The sequence below is a fragment of the Balaenoptera borealis genome (genome assembly GCF_965194805.1).
Source record: "Balaenoptera borealis genome assembly, chromosome: 3".
NCBI lineage: Eukaryota > Metazoa > Chordata > Mammalia > Artiodactyla > Balaenopteridae > Balaenoptera > Balaenoptera borealis.
Window position 1 is genome coordinate 23,759,834 of NC_138866.1, and position 20,340 is coordinate 23,780,173.

Genomic DNA, 20,340 nt, shown 5'->3' on the forward strand with positions numbered 1-20,340 from the left:
AGTAGAAAAGATAACATCAAAAGTTAAGAGCTCTTGGGGCTTCCCTGGTGGCGCAGTGGTTGAGAGTCTGCCTGCCAATGCGGGGGACACGGGTTCGAGCCCTGGTCTGGGAAGATCCCACATGTCGCGGAGCGACTGGGCCCGTGAGCCATAACTGAGCCTGCGCGTCTGGAGCCTGTGCTCCGCAACAGGAGAGGCCGCGATAGTGAGAGGCCCGCGCGCCGCAATGAAGAGTGGCCCCGGCTTGCCGCAATTAGAGAAAGCCCTCGCACAGAAACTAAGACCCAACACAGCTAAAAATAAATAAATAAAAAAAAAAAAAAAAAAAAAAAAGTTAAGAGCTCTTTACCCTGTGAGACATTCACCAGGTTATTTAAACTAAATTTGTATTTTAATATTCTTTTTAATGCCTATAAATATCAGTTCTTCAAATAATCTTTTGCGATCTTGTTGTTTATACTTCAACCATATTGTTGTTTCCCCCGTTAAGGAGTTAAATACACTTGGCACACATTCTATTCTATTCATTCTCATTTATATGAGTTATGTTTTAACTTTATGAAAATTACATTTATATGAGTCACGTTTTAACTTTCTGAAAACTATATTAAAGAGTAGCTAATGGTTCTGTAGGGGCTATTACATGTCATGTCCTGAACTTCACAATTATGAATCTGACTTATCCTTACAACACTCTTGTGAGATGGAACATATAAATATTTACATTTTAGAGACATCGAGGTGTTAATTAATTACTAGCACCAAGGTAACACAGCTATTAAACAACAGAGTCAAGATTTCAACAGAAGCCATCCACTCTACATTAACTGTCTCATCCACTATGCTTTATGACATATATTGAAATTGCAATAAAGTAAAAAAATAAAGATGGAAATCAGAAGATGGTCAACTGAGAATGCAAATATAAATATTTGGGGCTATGGGGGGATATTCTGATTCTAAATCTATAATATCTAAAGATGTTCTAACTAAATGGCCCCATCTGAGTGTTAAGACAGAAACAACTGAAGGGTTGAGAATTCCAGAATGTGATAAAATAAACAACCAAGAACACAGAGCTTCTCTTTTCCCAGCCTATATTCTTATGTATCAATAATTTGGTTGTCTGAGAAGACTTGCCCACCTGGAATTTTAAGCCCTCTAGTCTAGTAATTAGTGCAGATGTTCACTGTGATTATTTCTAATAATGACTAAGTAGTAGCAAATCTAATAATAATGTGAGCTTTCATGTCAAGCAAACCTGGATTCAAGTTCTGACTCAGCTACTTCCTAACTGTGTGACCTCAGTTTTCCCACTGTTAAAATCAGGACAATAGTAGTATGGTATTTCTTAGGGACTTTGGGATGATTAAAGGGACAACATCTTTATAAAGGTCATAGTAGAACGTTAGGATTTGACAAATATCGAGGGATTTGACAAATATCAAATACTATTTGATTTGACAAATATCAAATACTATTAGTTATAATAAAAACTGTTACTACTCCTATTTATGATGTGTGCTGAAACAAAGGAGGCTAATTCAATTTCATAATATTAGAGTTAGAATTGGCATTTAAAGCAGTGTGATTCTAAAGCTAATTAACCTAATGACTATACTATGAAGTCTTTTATAATGTAATAAGTTATATATATTATAAATCAACCTTTTAAAAATATGGTTTATTGTAATTAAATTTCCAAGATAAATGTCTACCAATGGTTCAATGAAATAAGATTTGGGCCCTACTAGGCCTACATCTAGGATCCAGCAAGAGATTCAACACAGGGGATTCTTCCCCAGTGAACTGGGCACCGTCATGGGCATTCTACTGAAGAAAATTAGAAAATCGAATGGTTTTTACACTTTGAAAATGCATATCATGCAATGAGAGCACAAATTTTAACCTGAGTGTAATTTTAACCATACAAATGCTTAGAATAAAGACTGGGAAGAAATCTGGTAATCACAAGAGCATTTTCTAAATAGGCAGGGGTGGAGCTGAATCCACACAATACCGGAATACCATATTCTGACTTGGTGCCAGAATAGGCAGGAACTGAAGAACAGATTCCCTGAGGGAAAAAATGACCTGCTCCTTAGAATGGGAGCCCTAAGATCTGTGGCAGGAGGGACAGCCAGCCGGAGACCCCAAGGAGAATTAGTCACGCACTCATTCACGCAACACGCGTTGACTGCTGCAGGCTCTGTGCCGTCTCACGGGGAGAGAGGGAAAGGGGCCAGCTCCTGTCTCAGACAGCTCACCCCACCCAGACACCCACTCTTCAGAACTAAGCTCTAAAGGGCTTGACCACCAAAAGGAAGGAATGCTTCCCTCCAGGTCCCTTGGAGCCCACTGAAGAAGGGCCATCGAGGCCCCATCCCTGACTCAGGCGGCTTCCAGAACCTCCTCTGGCTCAAGGAGGGTTGCTGGACAGGTAAAGCCTGAGAACTGAGGTAGGAAGTAAACACATTACCCAAAACATGAATATACCGTAGTCTGATATCCTGGGAAATTATTGCTATAAATATAACAACATAGGCTCATAACATAATGCCAGGGTACCTATATGGACCCAAGAGACAGAATCAGCATACACACACGTCTGTTCCCTCCCTACACAGTCCCACCCCACTCCCAACCAAGGGAGGGGTCTTTGAAAGGTCCCCTGATATCTGACAGCGACAAGTGTTGGCACACGGGTTTATTCACAGGTACAACACCTGAGCAAGAGTATGCCCATGCGATTTGCAAAAGCTTGGGTGGGGGGGGGGGAACTGGGAGGAAATAGCCAGAACATTAACAGAGCCTACAGTATATTTCTCTCTGCTTGCTGGAATGCCACTTTTCCTTTCCAACCCTAGTTCATACCATATTTGCTTAGGAAGTATTTACAAATTTTTCAAGACTCATTTGTCAATGAAAACTTTTCTAAAAGCAGTAGCTCTTCTTAATGGAGTCTCAACCCCAGGGAGAGTTGATCTCACTCCGCTCTATGACCTGTCACTGTACACTGTTCATATTTCTATTAAAGCACGTTCATATGTCTTCCCCTATTAGACTGTAATGTCTTTAAGAACAGGATGTATCTTATTCATGATCATATCTGCAAATAAGAAATGTCTGGTGAGTGAATGAATGAGTAAATGATAAAGTATGTTCTAAGCAGAAAATAGATGTCTTAATAGTGAACTTCTCAAATATGGCCTAGTTGCTGGACAGGTAAAGCCTGAAAACAGAGGTAGGAAGTAAACACATTACCAAAAACATGAATATACTGTAGTCTGATATCCAGGGAAATTATTGCTATAAATATAACAACATAGGCTCATAACATAATGCCAGGGTACCTATACGGACCCAAGAGACAGAATTAGCATACATACATGTCTGTCCCCTTGTTTGTGCACTAAGTAATGTGCATATTGCTTATTTTTTTCTGAAGCCTGAATGGGAAATGTGTTTTTAACAGATTTAATCAATATACCAACCTACATTAAAAAAATAAATAAACCCACACAATAAATAAAAAGCAAAAAGCCAGTCAATAGCTAACAGTGCAGCTTAACAGCCATTCCAGCAGAAAACTGTCTGAAAAGGCGCTTCACACGCCACTGTCTGCACAATCCACAGTGGCTTGCTATTGATTTGTTGCAAGCAAAGAACATCTATTATCACATGCCAGTATGAACCAAGCAATTTCTCCAACAAGTAGCCCACAGTGTACATGGAGCAATGTAGTGTGGGCAGCTGGCTGCTGAAGGTGGGCTGAGAACCCACATTTATTCCCTTCTTTTCACCCCACAAAGCCATTATAAACACCCGATTTATAAATCCAAGAACTTGATGTGTGCACTCACGTGCCACAGACTGTCCCACATTCACTGCCCCAGGGCACAGAAGCAATAACGAGACTCCAAAATTATACAACTCAAAACAGTTGTCATGAACACGCCTAAAGGTAATAGCTGTGAAGTGTTTAAAATTGCTATTTTCAGAAAGTCCTCCCAAATGATAACTTTTTCGCATATGTGTGGGAATGTGCGAGTGGGTTGGGTTTGCTGAGACCTTGTGTGGAGTTGTGAAGAAGAGAGGAACTCAACAATAGGTTGCCAATGGGGTTGGCATTGCCATTCAACACAGGAAACGGATCCTGGATTCACCTGATGGTGTAAGGTCTACCACATACTGAAATTGCTCAGACTCTCTGTCCTGATTTAAAATAACAATAAGAACCCAATATCCAAAAGGAATCTCCTTACAAGGACCCTTAAAAGGCTTCCTTCCTTTTGTTGCTCTTCAAATGTAACCCCTACAACATGTCATTAAGTTGTATGCAGGTGGTGCTCACCCTCGGGGAAATCAGCCTCCCTCTGCTTTGAATTTTTCAGAACTGAGGATATTCTTTGGAGAATGTTCCTTGGGTGTCCTTTCATGGATCTTACTGGACCCTACATGAACTCAAAATTGCTTCTGGGATGATTTCGTCCATTGTAGTTTCAAACCAGCCTGAAACATCACCTAATGAAACTCCCTATGATTTTACCATTAAACGAAATGGTGGAAAGTCATGTCTTAAAACTAGATAAGACAATTAATAAATCAATTATACTTGAGTTTCCAATCAGATGATTTTTGTTTTCTATCCAATACAAGGAAATCACTCTCATACAAGGTAACCAGATACAGAGAATACATGTCATACTTTCACAACCACTTATATCAGTTTTACAGCTATCTTTGTAAGAATGAACAAGAAATTTACCCCACTGGCTCCATCAACCCACCATGCTTTCACAAAGAATGACGGAATAAAGTTAAAACCATCCAGGCTTGGTCTATTCATACTAAACAAGACACAGTTTTTAAATGTAAACTCTACTCATGGAAGCCGTATCTATGTGACAGCACCTTGAAATTGTCAAACAAATGCCAAACCTAGCAAACAGGCAAGAAAAAAACAAAGGTTATAAGTGATAGAACCAATTCTAGAAGAAGTGAGCAAGACTCTAAAATGCAGACATTTCTTTAGAAACTTGCAAGTCATGTCCAGATATAATTGACTTTTCTACATATGATGAACTGAGCACTTTATTTTGAAAAACACCATAGTCTAGCCATTTCCCTTTTGAACAAGTTTCAGTTCTTGGATATGCAATAATAAATAGAGATGTTTTCATTTCTATTAATTGAGGATCAATCTGCCGTCCTGAGAAACTGCTCAAGGAAAATGAAAGTATTCAAACATTTTCCCCCGCAAAAACAACTTTAGCCATTAGATTGAATTTCTAACCAATTCACATGGTCTTATGACAGTATTTTAAGGAGTATAATTTATTTTAGACATATGCAACATTCTACAAAACATGCTCTTCCCAAGAATTGGGTAAAGGCCAGATTTCCTTGATGTCATTCCACTTACAATGCATGGCCCATTTCTGTTATTTAGGTCAAAGGCAGGCCACCTGTGACATGCATGTTACCAAAGCAACTGTTAACCACCTTTGTGCTCTCTCATAGAAGATGCAATCTCTGCTTTTCTCTATATTCCTTCTCTTTCATCCTTCTTCATCTTCTATTCACTTATTTTACTCTTTCTTCTTTCTTTGCAATTTTCCCCACAGCTTTTGCCAATGATAAGCATGAGCCTTTTTCAAATCTGCTGGTGACACTGAGGGTTAATACTCAACTCCTGATGCAAACAAAGCTACCATGATTTGCTAACAAAGGTAGGCACATAGAGTATTAGATAGGTAACATCATCTTGAAGTTGTTTGTGGAGTAGCAAATTACAACTCTAAGGATCAAGGTCGATACAGAAAATAATAACCTATGATGTAAAGAATTGAGACTGATTTTCTTAGGTGGAACAAACTGGCTCTGATGCTAGTTCCCAAAGTAAAGTTACCCCAAATACTTTAATACAGAGACATTCATTGTAACAATTTTAAGCAACCTACCATTTTGATATATTTGGTTGGGTTTCATTAAAAGTTTACATCTGAACTTCATAGTTACATCATGTATATCTGAATTCCATATATTCCCCACATTCTGCTTTTAAAATGTACTTGCTCACATATCCATATAGCCATCCAGTCACAGAAGCCCTGGTCCACTCTCCAAGAGGAGGATAGGCAAGTAGATTATTTTAATGATTTGGGCTCAGAAGTCTTTTACAAGCAAAAATTCAACTGCATTGTTTATAGAATAAAAGTCGAAATACATTACCCTAAACCTGGAAGTCTTAGAAACATTTTTGAAGGATGAGAAGCTATTGCCACAAAAGAACGCTGACCTTTCCCAATCCTGGTTCTGGTACTTCATCAAACACTGACAAACTGTTCAGGTCAGATAATGCAATAGTCCTCATCCCAGACTGAGGCACAATCTTTTCTCGAGAAAATCAGAAACAATCATAGAAAACTGGAAAGAATCCTGGTTGATTTTTAGCAGAAAACAATGCCTAGCCTGGGTGGCAGAAAGGAACTTTTCAGTGAGCAAAAAGTGCATACATACCTTCTGAAGATTGCGCCTATGCACCGCAGTTAGCGTAACTTACCTTTCTGTCCTTCCTTTGTGCAGTCTCTTCCTGACCATGTTTTACTGGGAGTGGTATGTATGTGTGATATGCAATAAACTTGTGAGGATAAAGAAGCATTATGCTACCACTTAGGAAAAAAGCCTCCCATGCAGACAAATTGGAGGGAAAAGAAAGAGCATATAGAACAATTCCTCAGGGACTCTGGATGGGTCCATCACTGCCTGCTTCGGAGTGGAACAGTATTTCCAAATCATAAATATGGAAACAGGACTTTCAATAAAAATAATACCAAATAATTGGAAAGAGCCATCTAATGCCAAAGCTTTCTGCAGACAGTGTGTCCTTTGCATTATAAATCCAGAGGCAAATGCTGACACCTAGATCAATGAGGTTCAAAGAATTTTCTCTCTACATTTCCAGATTCCCCACTTGTTTCTCCTTAGTGTATCTTAAGAGACTGACAGGGTACATAAAGAAAAAAGGCTATGAAAAAAATGGAAAATAGGACAGGAGACAACTACACACATGAAAAAAGTTGAGATATAAGGAATCAAGGAAAACCAAATAGACATAACAGAGATAGCACTGTAATTGGCGCCTGCTCCCACGTGTACAAACTGTAATGTAACTTTGGTATTTGCTCAGATAACATTATGCATCTTTTTTATAAAACCAACTGATGACAACTATGAGTTCAGGTTATAAAATAAACTCCTACCATGAAGGCTGCACTTAGAAAATGAGAAGGTCAGCAGGACCCACTAAGTCAGGGCTTTTCAACAAATCCCTTTGCAATAGGTATTCAGAAATTTCAAGTGTTTGCTCATTTCTAAAAGTGGCCATGTTAGAAGGACGTGGAGACACAGGCTATAGGGTCCCACAGAACTGAAGTCTCTCCACCATCAGTGCTAGAATCACCTTCATGAAATCAGTCTTCTCCTAGAATTAAAACAGTTGATGTACCCGAAGCATCACTAGTGGACAAAATAACAACTGGCTCTCTTCCAATACGAAGCAAATACACAGATACATACATATAAACATACTCACAGAATAGAAATACATATATATAAACAGAATGACTATGTATATATAAACTAAACAGATATCAATAAATTTAGGCAGAGGGAATCTCTGCCTACATTTGAAAGACCCTTGAGAATGCATTAAACATTTCTAGTTGGAAAAAATAATAAACTCTCTTAATGTCTTCATCATTTGGGAGGCCTACGAAATTCTCTAAACTCAGACTTTTTGAGAAAATAGCTACATTCCTTAAATGTCCTCCAAGTTCTAGGCAATGTAAGTGGGAGAGTCTCAAAATTGTTATCCAGATGATTTAATTAATGGAAAACTGAACTCCTTAGAACAAAAATATTGTCATAATTGTTTTGTTTGTCAAAGGTAATCTAATCTAAAGAAAACAGGGAGTAAGTAAATGGAAAAACATCTAGTATTGTTGAACAAGAAATGTCGCTTTGCCATTAGACCATTAGTCCTTTATTTTCCCAGTTTCTGGATGAGAAATTGCTTATGAATCTTTCAGAAGAGCCATCCTTTTACGTAATGTCCCTTATGGTTTCTCCAAACCTCTGAACTCTTTGAAAATATCCCAAGTATGAAAAGGTTGTACTCACGATCATTGCACTGGTTTCCAGAATAGGAGGTCATGGAACAGTCGCAGGTGAAGCCTTCCCACTGCTGCATACAGACCCCCTGGTTGGCGCATGAATCCTCCTGGCAGGTGGTACTTGGTCCTAGTAATTCATAAGAAGAGCAGGAAAGAAGAAAAAAGGAGAGAGAGAAAAAAGTGTTAAAATTAATCAAATTCAAAGCAATTACTTGAATTTACTATTCTCATGCCCCAAAACATTCAAAGACACAACCGCCAAAAATGTCAACTCTATATCATGCAAGAAGAATTCACTACAGAAGACAACAGAAATACACACTTAGCCACAAACTATCAACAGTTACACACAGAAGGGAGAGGGCTGAACACACTGTTCTCTTTTTGGCAGACTTTGCAAAGGAGCTTCATCTCTACCATTCAAGTAGAAAGATATCTCACTTGGAGCATGGTCTTTCTAAATGAATAATGTTAAAGCAGAAAAATGCATTCCCATGATTCTTGTGAATTAAGGCACAAAAGTTCTTACAGTCTACTTCGTGACACTAGAAAGATGTGTGATGATAATGAGGAGGAGGAGGAGGAGGATAAAGCAGCCAGCATGTATTGTTGTTTTGTAGGCGATAAGCACTGGGTGAGAAGCACTTTGTCTAGGTTATCTCATGAAGCTCGCCAGTGACCCTAAAATGTAAGGAATTATGATTACCTCTGTACCACAGATTTTAAAAACTAAGCTCACAGAACTAAAATAATTTACCCAAGGTCACACATTGGATAATTAAAGGATCCTGATGTCCAACTTAGGTAAACTAACTCTGAGACTAACTACCTCAGGGTTCTTAAAGCATAGTTTCAGACCAGATCACCTGGGAAGTTGTTAGGAATGCAAATTATTGGGCCACCCCATACCTACTGAATTAGAAGAATTAGAATTAGAAGAAACCTACTGAATTAGGTTTACAGAAGAATGTATTCAAACAGAGTGTGCATATACCAGAGGGTGTATTTGAGGTATAGGAAGAAAATATTAGAAATTATGTTCATTTTCTTTAAGTATACCTATCTTTGGGACATTCTCAAAACCTTTTGCAGATATGAGTGAGCAACTGAAAAAGTTTGGCGATCTCTGCCATTTTCCTAGGTCATCCTGGGACCTCTCTTTAACCATTCTCTTTTTCACTTCTATCTTCTGCCTTTATCTTGGCATTAAAGATAAACCTACACCTTTGGAATTATCTAAGCTAACAAGAAATATCTTAATATTCAGGATAACTCCATGAATTTCCCAGAAAGCCTCAGCAAAGGAGGTGGGCCCTTTGACTCATCAAATGTAGTAGTCAGGATCTGATGCAAAAAAGCCCTTGACACAGTAAAAATATATCCATTGCAGTAAGTGCATATTCCACAATTTCCAGGCTAAGCCTCACACAGGCACAGAATATTGAACTATAAGCCTATCGGGTCCTAAGGGTGCATATTCAAAAGAGATGCATGACTACAAAGGGGTTGTCTTCTGGGTGGCAAGACATTTTGTATTTATTCATGAAGGGTAGAAGCAGTACAGACCATCACTCCTAATACAAAGCTATTAGGATATGACATAAGAAAGTTCAAGACAATTACTAACACTGGGGGAGCAGCACAGCTGCTGGGTTTCTGCAGCTCCTATATGCCATGTGGTTCCCTCATGTGGAGATGAAAGGAGGTTCATGGTCATGTTCTCAGTGGGTCTTAAACTTGAGCATTGTGTAGTACAAGGCTCATTAACAATGGCAAATCACGACAGCTTCTTTCAAAGGACAAAAGCTTCTGAGAAGTCCATGGGGCTCCCTGACCAAACAGCTCTCACCAGACAATGGGCTAGTAATTCAATTGTGCTCAAGAATCAGAAACACATGGAAAGCTTTCCCTTGGAAGGCAGCAGAACAGCAAAAACTTTGAGAAAACAATAATTCTTTGCACGTTCGTTGAATCTGAAGACAAAAGTTTTCCCATGTCTTTCTCTTCCCCTTTAGCCAAATTTTAACCATTTTCTAAGGACTAGCTAAAATGCCTCCTGGATATCAAACATTCCCCAGTAACTTCAGACAACAATTCTCCCACTTCCTAGTGGCCACGGCACGTATTATCCGCATCACTAACATTTATATATGATAATATTTAACACTTTATTACACATGGCACTCTACTCTGCTTACATAATCCTCTAATTCTTTCACATTTTTTTTACTATTTGTCCCAAAAAGAGTGAATGCTGCCTACAGTTAGAAAGCATGTACTATGCTTTGGTTATGCCGCTGCTGTACCAAGCATGTACTATGCTTTGGTTATGTCCTACGCTGTGCCAGATGCAGAGAAAGTATTTCAGTAAATGTGGAGCTGATCTGAATTGCAGCCCCCGGATTTGCCATTATCGCATACTTCTAAAACCTGGGCGTGGGAGAATGGTTCTCTGCAAAGCAAGCGATCAGTCCCGTTTGTCAAAGGTTGGTCGGAATCCCATACAGAGGGAATTATAGGCCATTTCCAAAGTCCACGGGATTTGTTTCCCATGCATTAATGGGAGAATGCCATTCAGAATCAGATAACCCTCAAAGACTGACTACACGGTAATCGTCTAAGAACAAGGGCAGTTTCAGGGTTTCAGTGAGGACCAGGAGAACCTGCAATGACTTCTCATCCATCTGAGCCTGAAATCGTACTTCCTTTCTAGGGTGAGATCTCAGGGCCCCTGCCTCCTCCTCCAGACTCATTTCCTACTACTCACCGCCAGCATACCACGCTCCAGCCATCCCTTCTTCCTTCCAGTTCCTCTCTAACACAATGGTGCTCACAGCGTAGGCCTGAGTCAGAGTCAACAGCACCTGCATCCCCTGGGAGCTTGTGAGAAATGCATGTTTTCAGGCTCCACCCAGACCTACTGGCTGGAGGCGGGGCTCAGGAACCTGAGCTGTGACAAGCCCTCTGGGTGGTTCTGAAGCTGCTCAGGTCCAGGACCCCTGCTCTAACACTTCAAGACCATCCCTACCTTCAAGGTCCTTTGCTCTTGCCCAACCCATAGCCTGAAATGTCCTTCCTGCAGATTTTCAAATGACTGGTTCATTTATTCTTTAAGTTTCAGCTCAAAATGATCTTTCTTCAGACTATCCTATTTAAGGAAGCCATCAGCATTTCATTTACTCTCCAGCCTATTTCCCGCTTTATTTAACTCACAACAATTACATGGGCTGTAACTAAGTTATTTATTAAATTCTTTATTGTCTGCCTCATCCTTCTGGAATATGAGTTCCTTGAGGGCAGAAGTCTTGTCTGTTTTGCTCACCTTTTATATCTCTAGTTTCTGATAAAGAATTCGGTGTAAAGTAGGGGCTCAGAAAATATTATTGAATGAAAGAAAGAACAAGACACTACCATATATAAAATAGATAACTAATAAGGACCTGCTGTATAGCACAGGGAACTCTACTCAGTACTCTGTAATGGCCTATATGGGAAAAGAATCTAAAAAAGAGTGGATATATGTATATGTATAACTGATTCACTTTGCTGTACACGTGAAACTAACACAACACTGTAAATCAACTATACTCCGATAAAATTTTTTTAAAAAAAGAAAATTCAAAAGATGTTGGAAGAAATTTTTAAAAATAAAATAAAAACATACTTCTACTTAATAGATGAAATTTTTAAAAAAAGAGAGAATAAAAAAATAAATAAAGTCATTCTTTTTGGTTTTTTTTCCTTTTTTTAAAAAAATTATTTATTTATTTATTTTTGGCTGTGTTGGGTCTTCGTTTCTGTGCAAGGGCTTTCTTCAGTTGCGGCAAGCGGGGGCCACTCTTCATCGCGGTGCGCGGGCCTCTCACTATCGCGGCCTCTCTTGTTGCGGAGCACAGGCTCCAGACGCGCAGGCTCAGTAGTTGTGGCTCACAGGCCCAGTTGCTCCGCGGCATGTGGGATCTTCCCAGACCAGGGCTCAAACCCGTGTCCCCTGCATTGGCAGGCAGATTCTCAACCACTGCGCCACCAGGGAAGCCCCAAAGTCATTCTTTTGTGACTTAAAGCCATGTGGTTTTCCTAACTAATTTATCCATAGAATTTACAAGTATCAACTTATATAAGCAATTTTCTACTTGGAACCAAACATTTTGGGGGTAGTGGTGGTATTTAATTGACCACATTTCCTCTTCTGATTTAACTGTTAGACTCATTTAATCTCAGCAGATGTTGGGACAAAGACTCTCAGGTCCCCAATGCCCAGGGACAGTATGCAAGAACTGCGTTGAACGAGTACAAGTTTGGACTAGACTCTAAAACACTTTCTAAATGGCAATATAAGCTCCTTTTCTTATTTCAAACTATTTAAGGACATCCTTTCCTGAACAGACTATATCTTAGATCTGTATCTATTTCTCATATTCTCACACTGTCTTCAAAATTGAGAGAGAGAGAGACAGAGAGAGAGAAAAGGGAAGGGAAGGGAAGGGAAGGGAAGGAGGGAAGGAGGGAGGGAGGGAGAGAGAGAGAGAAGGAAGGAAGGGAGAAGAAAAGAAAGGAAGAAAAAAGAAAACGTAAAGAAACATACCAAAACACTCTAGAAAAAAGGACAAATAAAAACTTCAAACAATGTTTCCGACTGCACATCCATTAATATAGTTTGATCTTATACGAATCAGACCGAGGATATAACAATAACAAAACAAGGGACTTACCTAGCACTTATCATGTGCCAGACAACGTACTAAGCGTGTTTCAGATACTAGTTCATATAGTCTTCATAAAAACATGATGAAGCAATTATAAGTGTTAAAGAATCAGAAAAACAGGAACGATTTTCTCATGGAAGACATCCAGAACTTCAAAAACAAAAGAATTTTTCGACTGATGATCAAGTTGGAAGGCAAGGATTTCAGAAAAGTAAACTAAGTCACAGAACCATCAGGTGATGTTTTTGCAAGGTCCCACAGGTAACAAGTAGCAGGGAGAAGGCCTCAAACACAAGCTTGCTAACTCTACAAGTAATCCACCTAACCTCTATGGATGTAGATAAACCAGAGGGTGTGTGTGTGTGTGTGTGTGGTGTGTGTGCGTGGTGTGTAGTGTGTGTAGTGTGTGTGTGTGTGGTGTGTAGTGTGTGTGTGTGTTGTGTGTGTGGGTGTGTGTGTGGGGGGTGTGTGTGTGTGTGGTGTGTAGTGTGTGTGTCTTGCCATTAGATTAGCAAGAGTACGCTAACCTACATTTAACGTAAGGATGTGGCTATTTTAACAAAGAAAATGTTCAAATGCTATTTCTGTTCAAAATTCAATTAAAAATAAACAGAGAGATCTAGTTTTGTCTAAGTATATGAACAAAAATCTATATCAAATGTGTATGTTTATAAACATAACAGATATTTCTGAAGACTTAATAATTTTATCTAAAACATTCTTCCAAATCAACCTAAAATTCCAGATACTCTAAGATAACATAAACCTTTGGAATTACATATTTAGAAAGTTTTTAAATTATTAATAGTAACTTCAAACTGCACTAAGGCTTCAGGGACCCCCTGTATAGGGATGGTGCATTAAATATGTAATGAATCCTCACTAAAATAGTCACATATTCTTTTGAGAACGGATGGTGACTTTCTTTGTGTAGTAGGGAAAGTGACAAGGCAACAGAAGAATGCATGAAAGGACTAAGTAAGTTGTCAATGATGTTTGTAGATATTTTGGTTTTAACTCCCAGCTCTGTTTTTAGTTTACTGGAAAGCACTACACTGTGTCTTTTTTCTTTATTTTTTTCACATGGTAACTCTGATGGCTGCCACAAATTCCTCATTATTCTGCTTGAATCTGGGGTTGTTTTTATTTTTAAGAATTGTCCCAGACAGTCATTTCATGCCTGTTACTGCTAAAATCCACCTTTGCTGTACATGCAAACTGACTCAGTCAACTCCTCTTCAAGATCTCGAAAAATCACAAGTTGACAGACTGCCTTTTATTACTTGCAGGTCCTTGAGACAGAAGGGCTGTTGGAAGCTCAGGACACTTGTTATCAGAGTGTATTTCTGTTAATGCCTAAGTAGGACTTAACCAAACCTATGCCTCAAACATCCCAATTTAAAATGGATAAATAACCAGCACCAGCTGGTCTTGGCCATAATGGAAAGATAGGCTTGGTGAGTGGGGGAGCCTGGAATGATACATCTGGGCTGATTCCCAATATCCATTTATCCTAAAGGGCAAGTCTGGTATCCCACTGGTGGGACCAGGTGGGGCTGGTTTAACAATATTCATCGTCTTTAATCACACAGCATGAGGTGTTTGTCAAAGGGCTTAGAATCTGTGACTGGAACCTGATTGTGAAGCATCACCACAGTAGAACTTTGTGCCAGTCAAAGGGTTTGCTGGCCCCATATAAAGCCCAGCTGCCATGGGAAGAAGCTGTATGAGAGCTGCCATGGGCTGCTTAAAGAGATATCTTCCACCTTCAATTTTATTTCCCACTTCTGTAAGTTCATAAACCCTTCCGCTTTTACATTTTTAAATTTACATTGTTTCATAGAAGAAGGATGACTGAGCAGTAATTGAGTGGGAAAGAAAAAAAGAAAAAACAAAAAAAGGAAGATGAATATACATAGATATATGTATCTGTGCATATGTGTGTATGTGTGAAAGATTCTTACCAACTTCCTGAACAATCTACAGTCTCTATTGCTAAAATATAAGAATTAAAGTGTTGAGGCTTCATGAAAGGTATTCTTGACCTTAGGGATAAGGTTATCCTTACTTAGCTGCAAGTAGGTCTTGGTCCCTACAACAAAGATACTTCTGTAGCTCTCAAAGTACTTCTACATTTACAGTGGTGGGTCCTCTTGGGTTTTCCAAAGGGAGTCATTTACAGGCAACATAAGATTCATCCCTTTTAATTGGCAGAAACCCAACTCACTTCTATTTAATTTTAAAATAAGAAAGCAATGATCCTTAAATGTGTCAAGCATCCCTCTTCATAAAGAGCCAGCTGAGAAGTGAATGCTCTAGTTCCCACTTTACAGAAGATTAAGCAAAGTCAGAGAACAAGGTCCTAAATGTTATTATAAAATTTCATTGGCAGAAAGACCTAAGAGCAGCTGTGTTCCCAAGATCTTCTTACTTTTTCGTCTTGAGGGCAGGACCTATGCCTTGCTCATGCTCAGAAAGGCACTGAGACAGGGCTCATCAAGCATGCTCAGGTGTTTACGGCTTCCTCTCCTCAAGCAAGGGTTCAAAACAGTTGCTTGGTTAGGGCGATGAGTGAAAAAGACCAACAATAAAATCCAACAGTTGTGGGACATGGGGACAGTTTCAATAACACCCCGGTTCTCCTCAATCACTTCAGCCCTCTCACCATACAATGAGTTAAAATAAGTCAAGATGGGCATGGGAATTGTTTGAAACCAAGACGCCTTCATGAGTTCTTTATCTCCAGTGGCCTTTGATTTCCTGTGTTCCTGTTAACAACTAGAACTCCGAGGGAAAAAAAAATCATAAAACCTGATCTGTAACATTTATGTAAGCTGATTTTCATGGCGTAAAATACTCCCACCACAGCCAATTTCAAGCGAATATGTGTTACATGATGCCAATAAGCTTACAAAATTCCTGAAAATTCCTGTGCTGGTGCCAGCTCTAGCACAGCACTTCCCTCAATGGCCAATGAACAGCAAAGAATAATTATACTTGGTGAGTAAAGCAATTTACCCACGTGACACTTCCAGACAAGAGCGGTAACAGTAATGCCTGCCCTTGTTGGAGTGTGTGTAAAGGTGAGAGAATGGTGTCATCATAAAGCCTTCTTGCTCAATCCACCCTATTTTTAGAGGGTGCCTGGGTAATAAAGGTCAAATGATTAGATCAGCCCTTCTTTTTAAAATCATGAACAGGTCCTCAAAAGTCAATGCTGCCTCAGAAAATGTAAACTGGGACCTCATTTTCTGCTTTTCCTTCTTTTCTCAGCACTGATGTAGCAGCTTGTTGGAGCAGTAGAGGGAATTTTTTAAAAGAGAGAGAGAGAGAAGGGATTTCTAAGGCCAGGCTGGACAAAAAGCTAATTTAAAATACTTTGTTTTAATGAACGTTGTGCACAAATCATCTAGAACTTAGTGAAATAGTATTGCTATGAAAACCAGCTATCATAAAGTCAGCTGGAGGACACTTGGACACTCTCTGGTTATCTCTGTACTGTTTCTGCTTTGGAAATATGCAAATCCAGACTCACACCATATAGCACAGTAGGGGAAAGGCCATAAGCTTTAAAATCCAGCTTTATTACTTACTAGCAATGTGATCTTGGGCTAGTTACCTAAATTCTCTGAACCCCAGTTTCCCCATCTATATAAAGGAGAAATTGTTTCTACCTCACACGGTATAAGGATTGAATCAGATAATATACGTAAAATCTATAAAGTCATCCATGAACTGGGGATACCAATATCTACCATGCAAGGTTGTCATCTTCATGGAGACACAATATCCTTAGCATGTGCCTGAACTAAGGAAACCCTCAAATAAAGGGTATTCTCAATTCCACTGGAAAGGAAAATCAATTTCTACCCATTTTAGTTGGGTGTGTAATTGGTCAGGAGTGCAGAAATGAACACATTGAGGTAGTTAAGTCATAGCTTCAGTTCTTTTGTGAAAAACCTCTGTCATGCAACGTTGAGAGACAAGAGGCAGAAACCACTGTGGAGAGTTCCATTTAATTCCTGTCTCTCTTATTATTTCCCATAATGCAAACCATCTTTGAGGAAGTGATTTCTATGAGGTCAAACACTATATTTTACTACACAAAACACAATAGAGAAAGTAATGCATCTCTTAGCTTTGGATAAAATGAAGTGAGGAACTACAGTCCTCACAGTAAGGAAAGTTGGAGAATTACCTATTAGAAGAATTTGGCTGATGCCAACTCTTAACCTAAAATGACTTGGAAGAATCTTTGGGTTTTCAAGGTATCCAAACTCAAAAAATTTATTGACTTACTTAGGATACGCAGCACTTGGAACCAAATCTGATCAATCCTTGGCCCTCTCCTACCCACCTGCCCATCATCTGGGCAGAGGGACAGCTTACATTTCTAGAAAAGAAGCCATTCAACTCCAAAAATAGAAGCTGCTAAGGGGCATTATAATGGAAAGCAGGGAGAGGATATTCTGATTAACCCCCTAAACCAATAAAGAGCTATTCTTTTATTTCTCATGATTATGACTCATCTGCCTCACTCCCAAAAGATCAAACTTAATATTTCTTTTATAGTTGAGCAGGTCCGTTCTTAAATGAACATGCTTTTAGGGAATCATTTCCTGTCTAGGAATACCCCTCTTGCAAATAAAGAGGAATTAGAAAATTACTTCTGAAAAGTCCATAGATATTGTTATTCTATTCAAGGGACCTTGAGGTTCAAGGGACTGTACCTCTCAGCAATGCAACACCTCCCATGGACCTCAGGGGAGCTCCTACTCCCTCTCTTAACCTGGAGGGACGCAAAGTGTGACCTAAACCAGGGCCGTCAATCAAGTCCCTCCCTGACACCTTTGGTCACGATGTACAAAAGCATCTGCTATGAAACAGAGCAACACTGCAGGGGTGGGAGGGAAACACACAGGAGAGAAAAGCTCATCTTCTTCCTCACCCCTCAGAGGTGTCATCGGAGAGAGAAACATGTTTATCTTCTTAGCCCACAAGAGTAACAGCTGTCAGGTTCACACCTCTTCCCTCCGTCCCAGGACACGCTACTTCCCTCCTAACCACTCTCTGCGTCCGCTTCCTGTCCTCCTCATCCATTCTCCACTCTGGTGTCAGAGTGACCTTGAAAAGGTGAAAATCTGATCCAAGTCTCTGTCCTCCTGACAGCGCCCTTGGGGTAAAGTCCAACTCCTTACACAAGAGGTCTGTCATCACCTGTCTCCAACCTACTGCTCTGGCTGTGTGTACATCACATCCCCACGTGAGTATTATTTCAGCCCAGTGGAGCTTCCTGTAGGTGCCCAAACTGGCCGAGCTCTTAAGTGAGCTTCCACCTCTCATCCATCTAAAACATGTTGCCCTTCAGACTCAGTTCAAACTCTGCCTAGAAAATATCCCCCGACTACCCACCATCATCATCACGACCCCACACAGTGCAGCAGCCCTCCTCCGCAGACACACTGCGTGCTCCATGTCCGCTCTAGCACAGCAGTTTTCACTCTGCACTGTAGCTACTGGCTGATCTCCTTCGGATTTATTTGATGTCAGACTGTACCTCACCTGTAATCCCAGTACCTCGCTAAGTATCTGATACACAGGAGTAGCTGAGTTCCTGTTAAACTCAACAGCACAATCACTGGAGAAGAATGAATGAATGAATGAACAAACAAATAAATAAATATTTTTAAAAACACCACTCCAGCAACACGATGACAAGAGGATTCAAGCTGTTGACTTGCCCCGACCCATCTCGCCACTTCCTAGACCCACTGTTATATCTCCTTATGAATATAATGTGCCTTTACTTTTCAGACTGCCTCATTTCTTTGTCATATGTTTTTATTGTCCTTCACACTTAATGTTAATTAGTCCTATCCGTGCCCACAGGTTGTAGCTGAAAAAGCCAGCATGAGTAATGGTCCATACCCCAATGTCAGGAAAATAAAAACGAAAGGCATTCACATCCTAAAGGTCTTTTGCCATAATACTGGGAAGGAGTAAGATGACTCAGAATAATTACAAAGAATAACAGCTCCTGCCACAAAGAGACTGTTAAGTCATTACAAGAATGGAAGAGAGTTTGAGTCAATGGACTAATCACATAAAAACCATACTGATGACTAGACTGCTTCTATAAATGAGCAAATTAAGATACTCTATTATGTCCCCAAATCTATATCTACACTTTGGTCAACAATTTATAGTAGGCATAGAAATCAACTAGTTCTTTGTATGAGTCCTACAAACCATTTCTCCTTTGAATGGAAATTTTAAGATCGTTTTGCTACATATGGAGTCCCCATGTAAGTTTCTGGGGATTCAAAATCCACTCAGTTACTACCATGAAGAACGGTAAAGTCTAGGGGGAGATGCAGGTGTCTAGTTTTATCTAATAAATCTGGTCACAAAGAGCTTTGACAACCTTGAATTGTCTCATTATAGATCAAATCCTGTCCCCTTCTCTGTCCCCTCCATTTACAGAGTGACATGGAGTAGAACTATTTGGAAAATTGGATAGAATGTCTAAAAACAACAGCCTTCCATATTACTGAAAGGACCCTACATATTTGAAATTGAAAACTATTGTACAGCTACCTAGAACTTCAAAGTACTAATCCAGTGCATGTTCTTTTCACTAATTTTATGAAATATTAGCATATCTGTGAATCTTCTAAGAGGGGATGAAGAAGAGTTATAGTAAAATGGCTAGAGAGACATCATCTAGTTGATACGCACCCGAGAGAGACACTTGTACTGGTTACCTTCATGACATATAACAAGTCACTGCAAAGTAAATGATCCTTTAGGTGAAAAGTAATTTGTAAAGCTACCTTTGTTTTAACCACTTCTTACAATTTGTGCTGATTGCAAACTCGCAGAGGCCATCCAAGGCTCAATTCTCCCCTTAACTATCAGCTGAAAGATACCTAAAATGCAGGTTCTCATCTTGCTACTCTGAGTCAAAGTAGCCTGACACGACAGGACAGGTGAACCATTACAGGCTTTGCAAGGTGCCTCTTTGAATGGTAGAAGAAGCAGTATCTGCAGTAGATATTCACTGATATCTAACATGCAGGCATTTTAAAGGGTATTCAGGATAAAATCAATAGATCGATACATCCTCTTCTTCCCCAAGAGTACTTTTTTTCTTTAGAATCACAAAACAGGAAATTAAAGTGCTCAATCAAAATGCCCAATAGGAGACATAAAACTCTAGAATGTTTTAATGAGATTAGTATCTCCCAAATGCCTAAAAGATTTCTTTAAAATGAGTTAAGAGAAAATGGCATTCTCTTTCATAAGGTCTAAGCACTCAAAAGTCCTGCTCTGAGAAATGACCTCCCTGACCCAGAAAATAATAAATTAAGAACTCAAATGGGCTTTTTTTTTTTTCTTTTTCCAAGTGCTCTCTTCTGTCTCTAGTGAATAAATTAAAAGGAGCCAACCCCTCCATG

The 20,340-nt window shown here is 39.5% G+C and overlaps 1 protein-coding gene across 17 annotated transcripts in view; it reads right to left on the reverse strand.

Moving 5' to 3' along the window:
- The window catches only part of NRXN3 (neurexin 3), a 1,723,243-nt gene that overhangs the window by 853,975 nt on the left and 848,928 nt on the right, over positions 1-20,340 (reverse strand). For all 17 annotated transcript variants that reach the window (XR_014242461.1, XR_014242462.1, XR_014242463.1 and 14 more), the window contains one exon: positions 8,185-8,304. Coding sequence is in view for 14 of the 17 variants with exons in the window: in XM_082384655.1 (XP_082240781.1) it covers positions 8,185-8,304 (120 nt within the window). In the remaining 3 variants the exon portion in view is untranslated. The remainder of the gene's footprint in view (positions 1-8,184; positions 8,305-20,340) is intronic.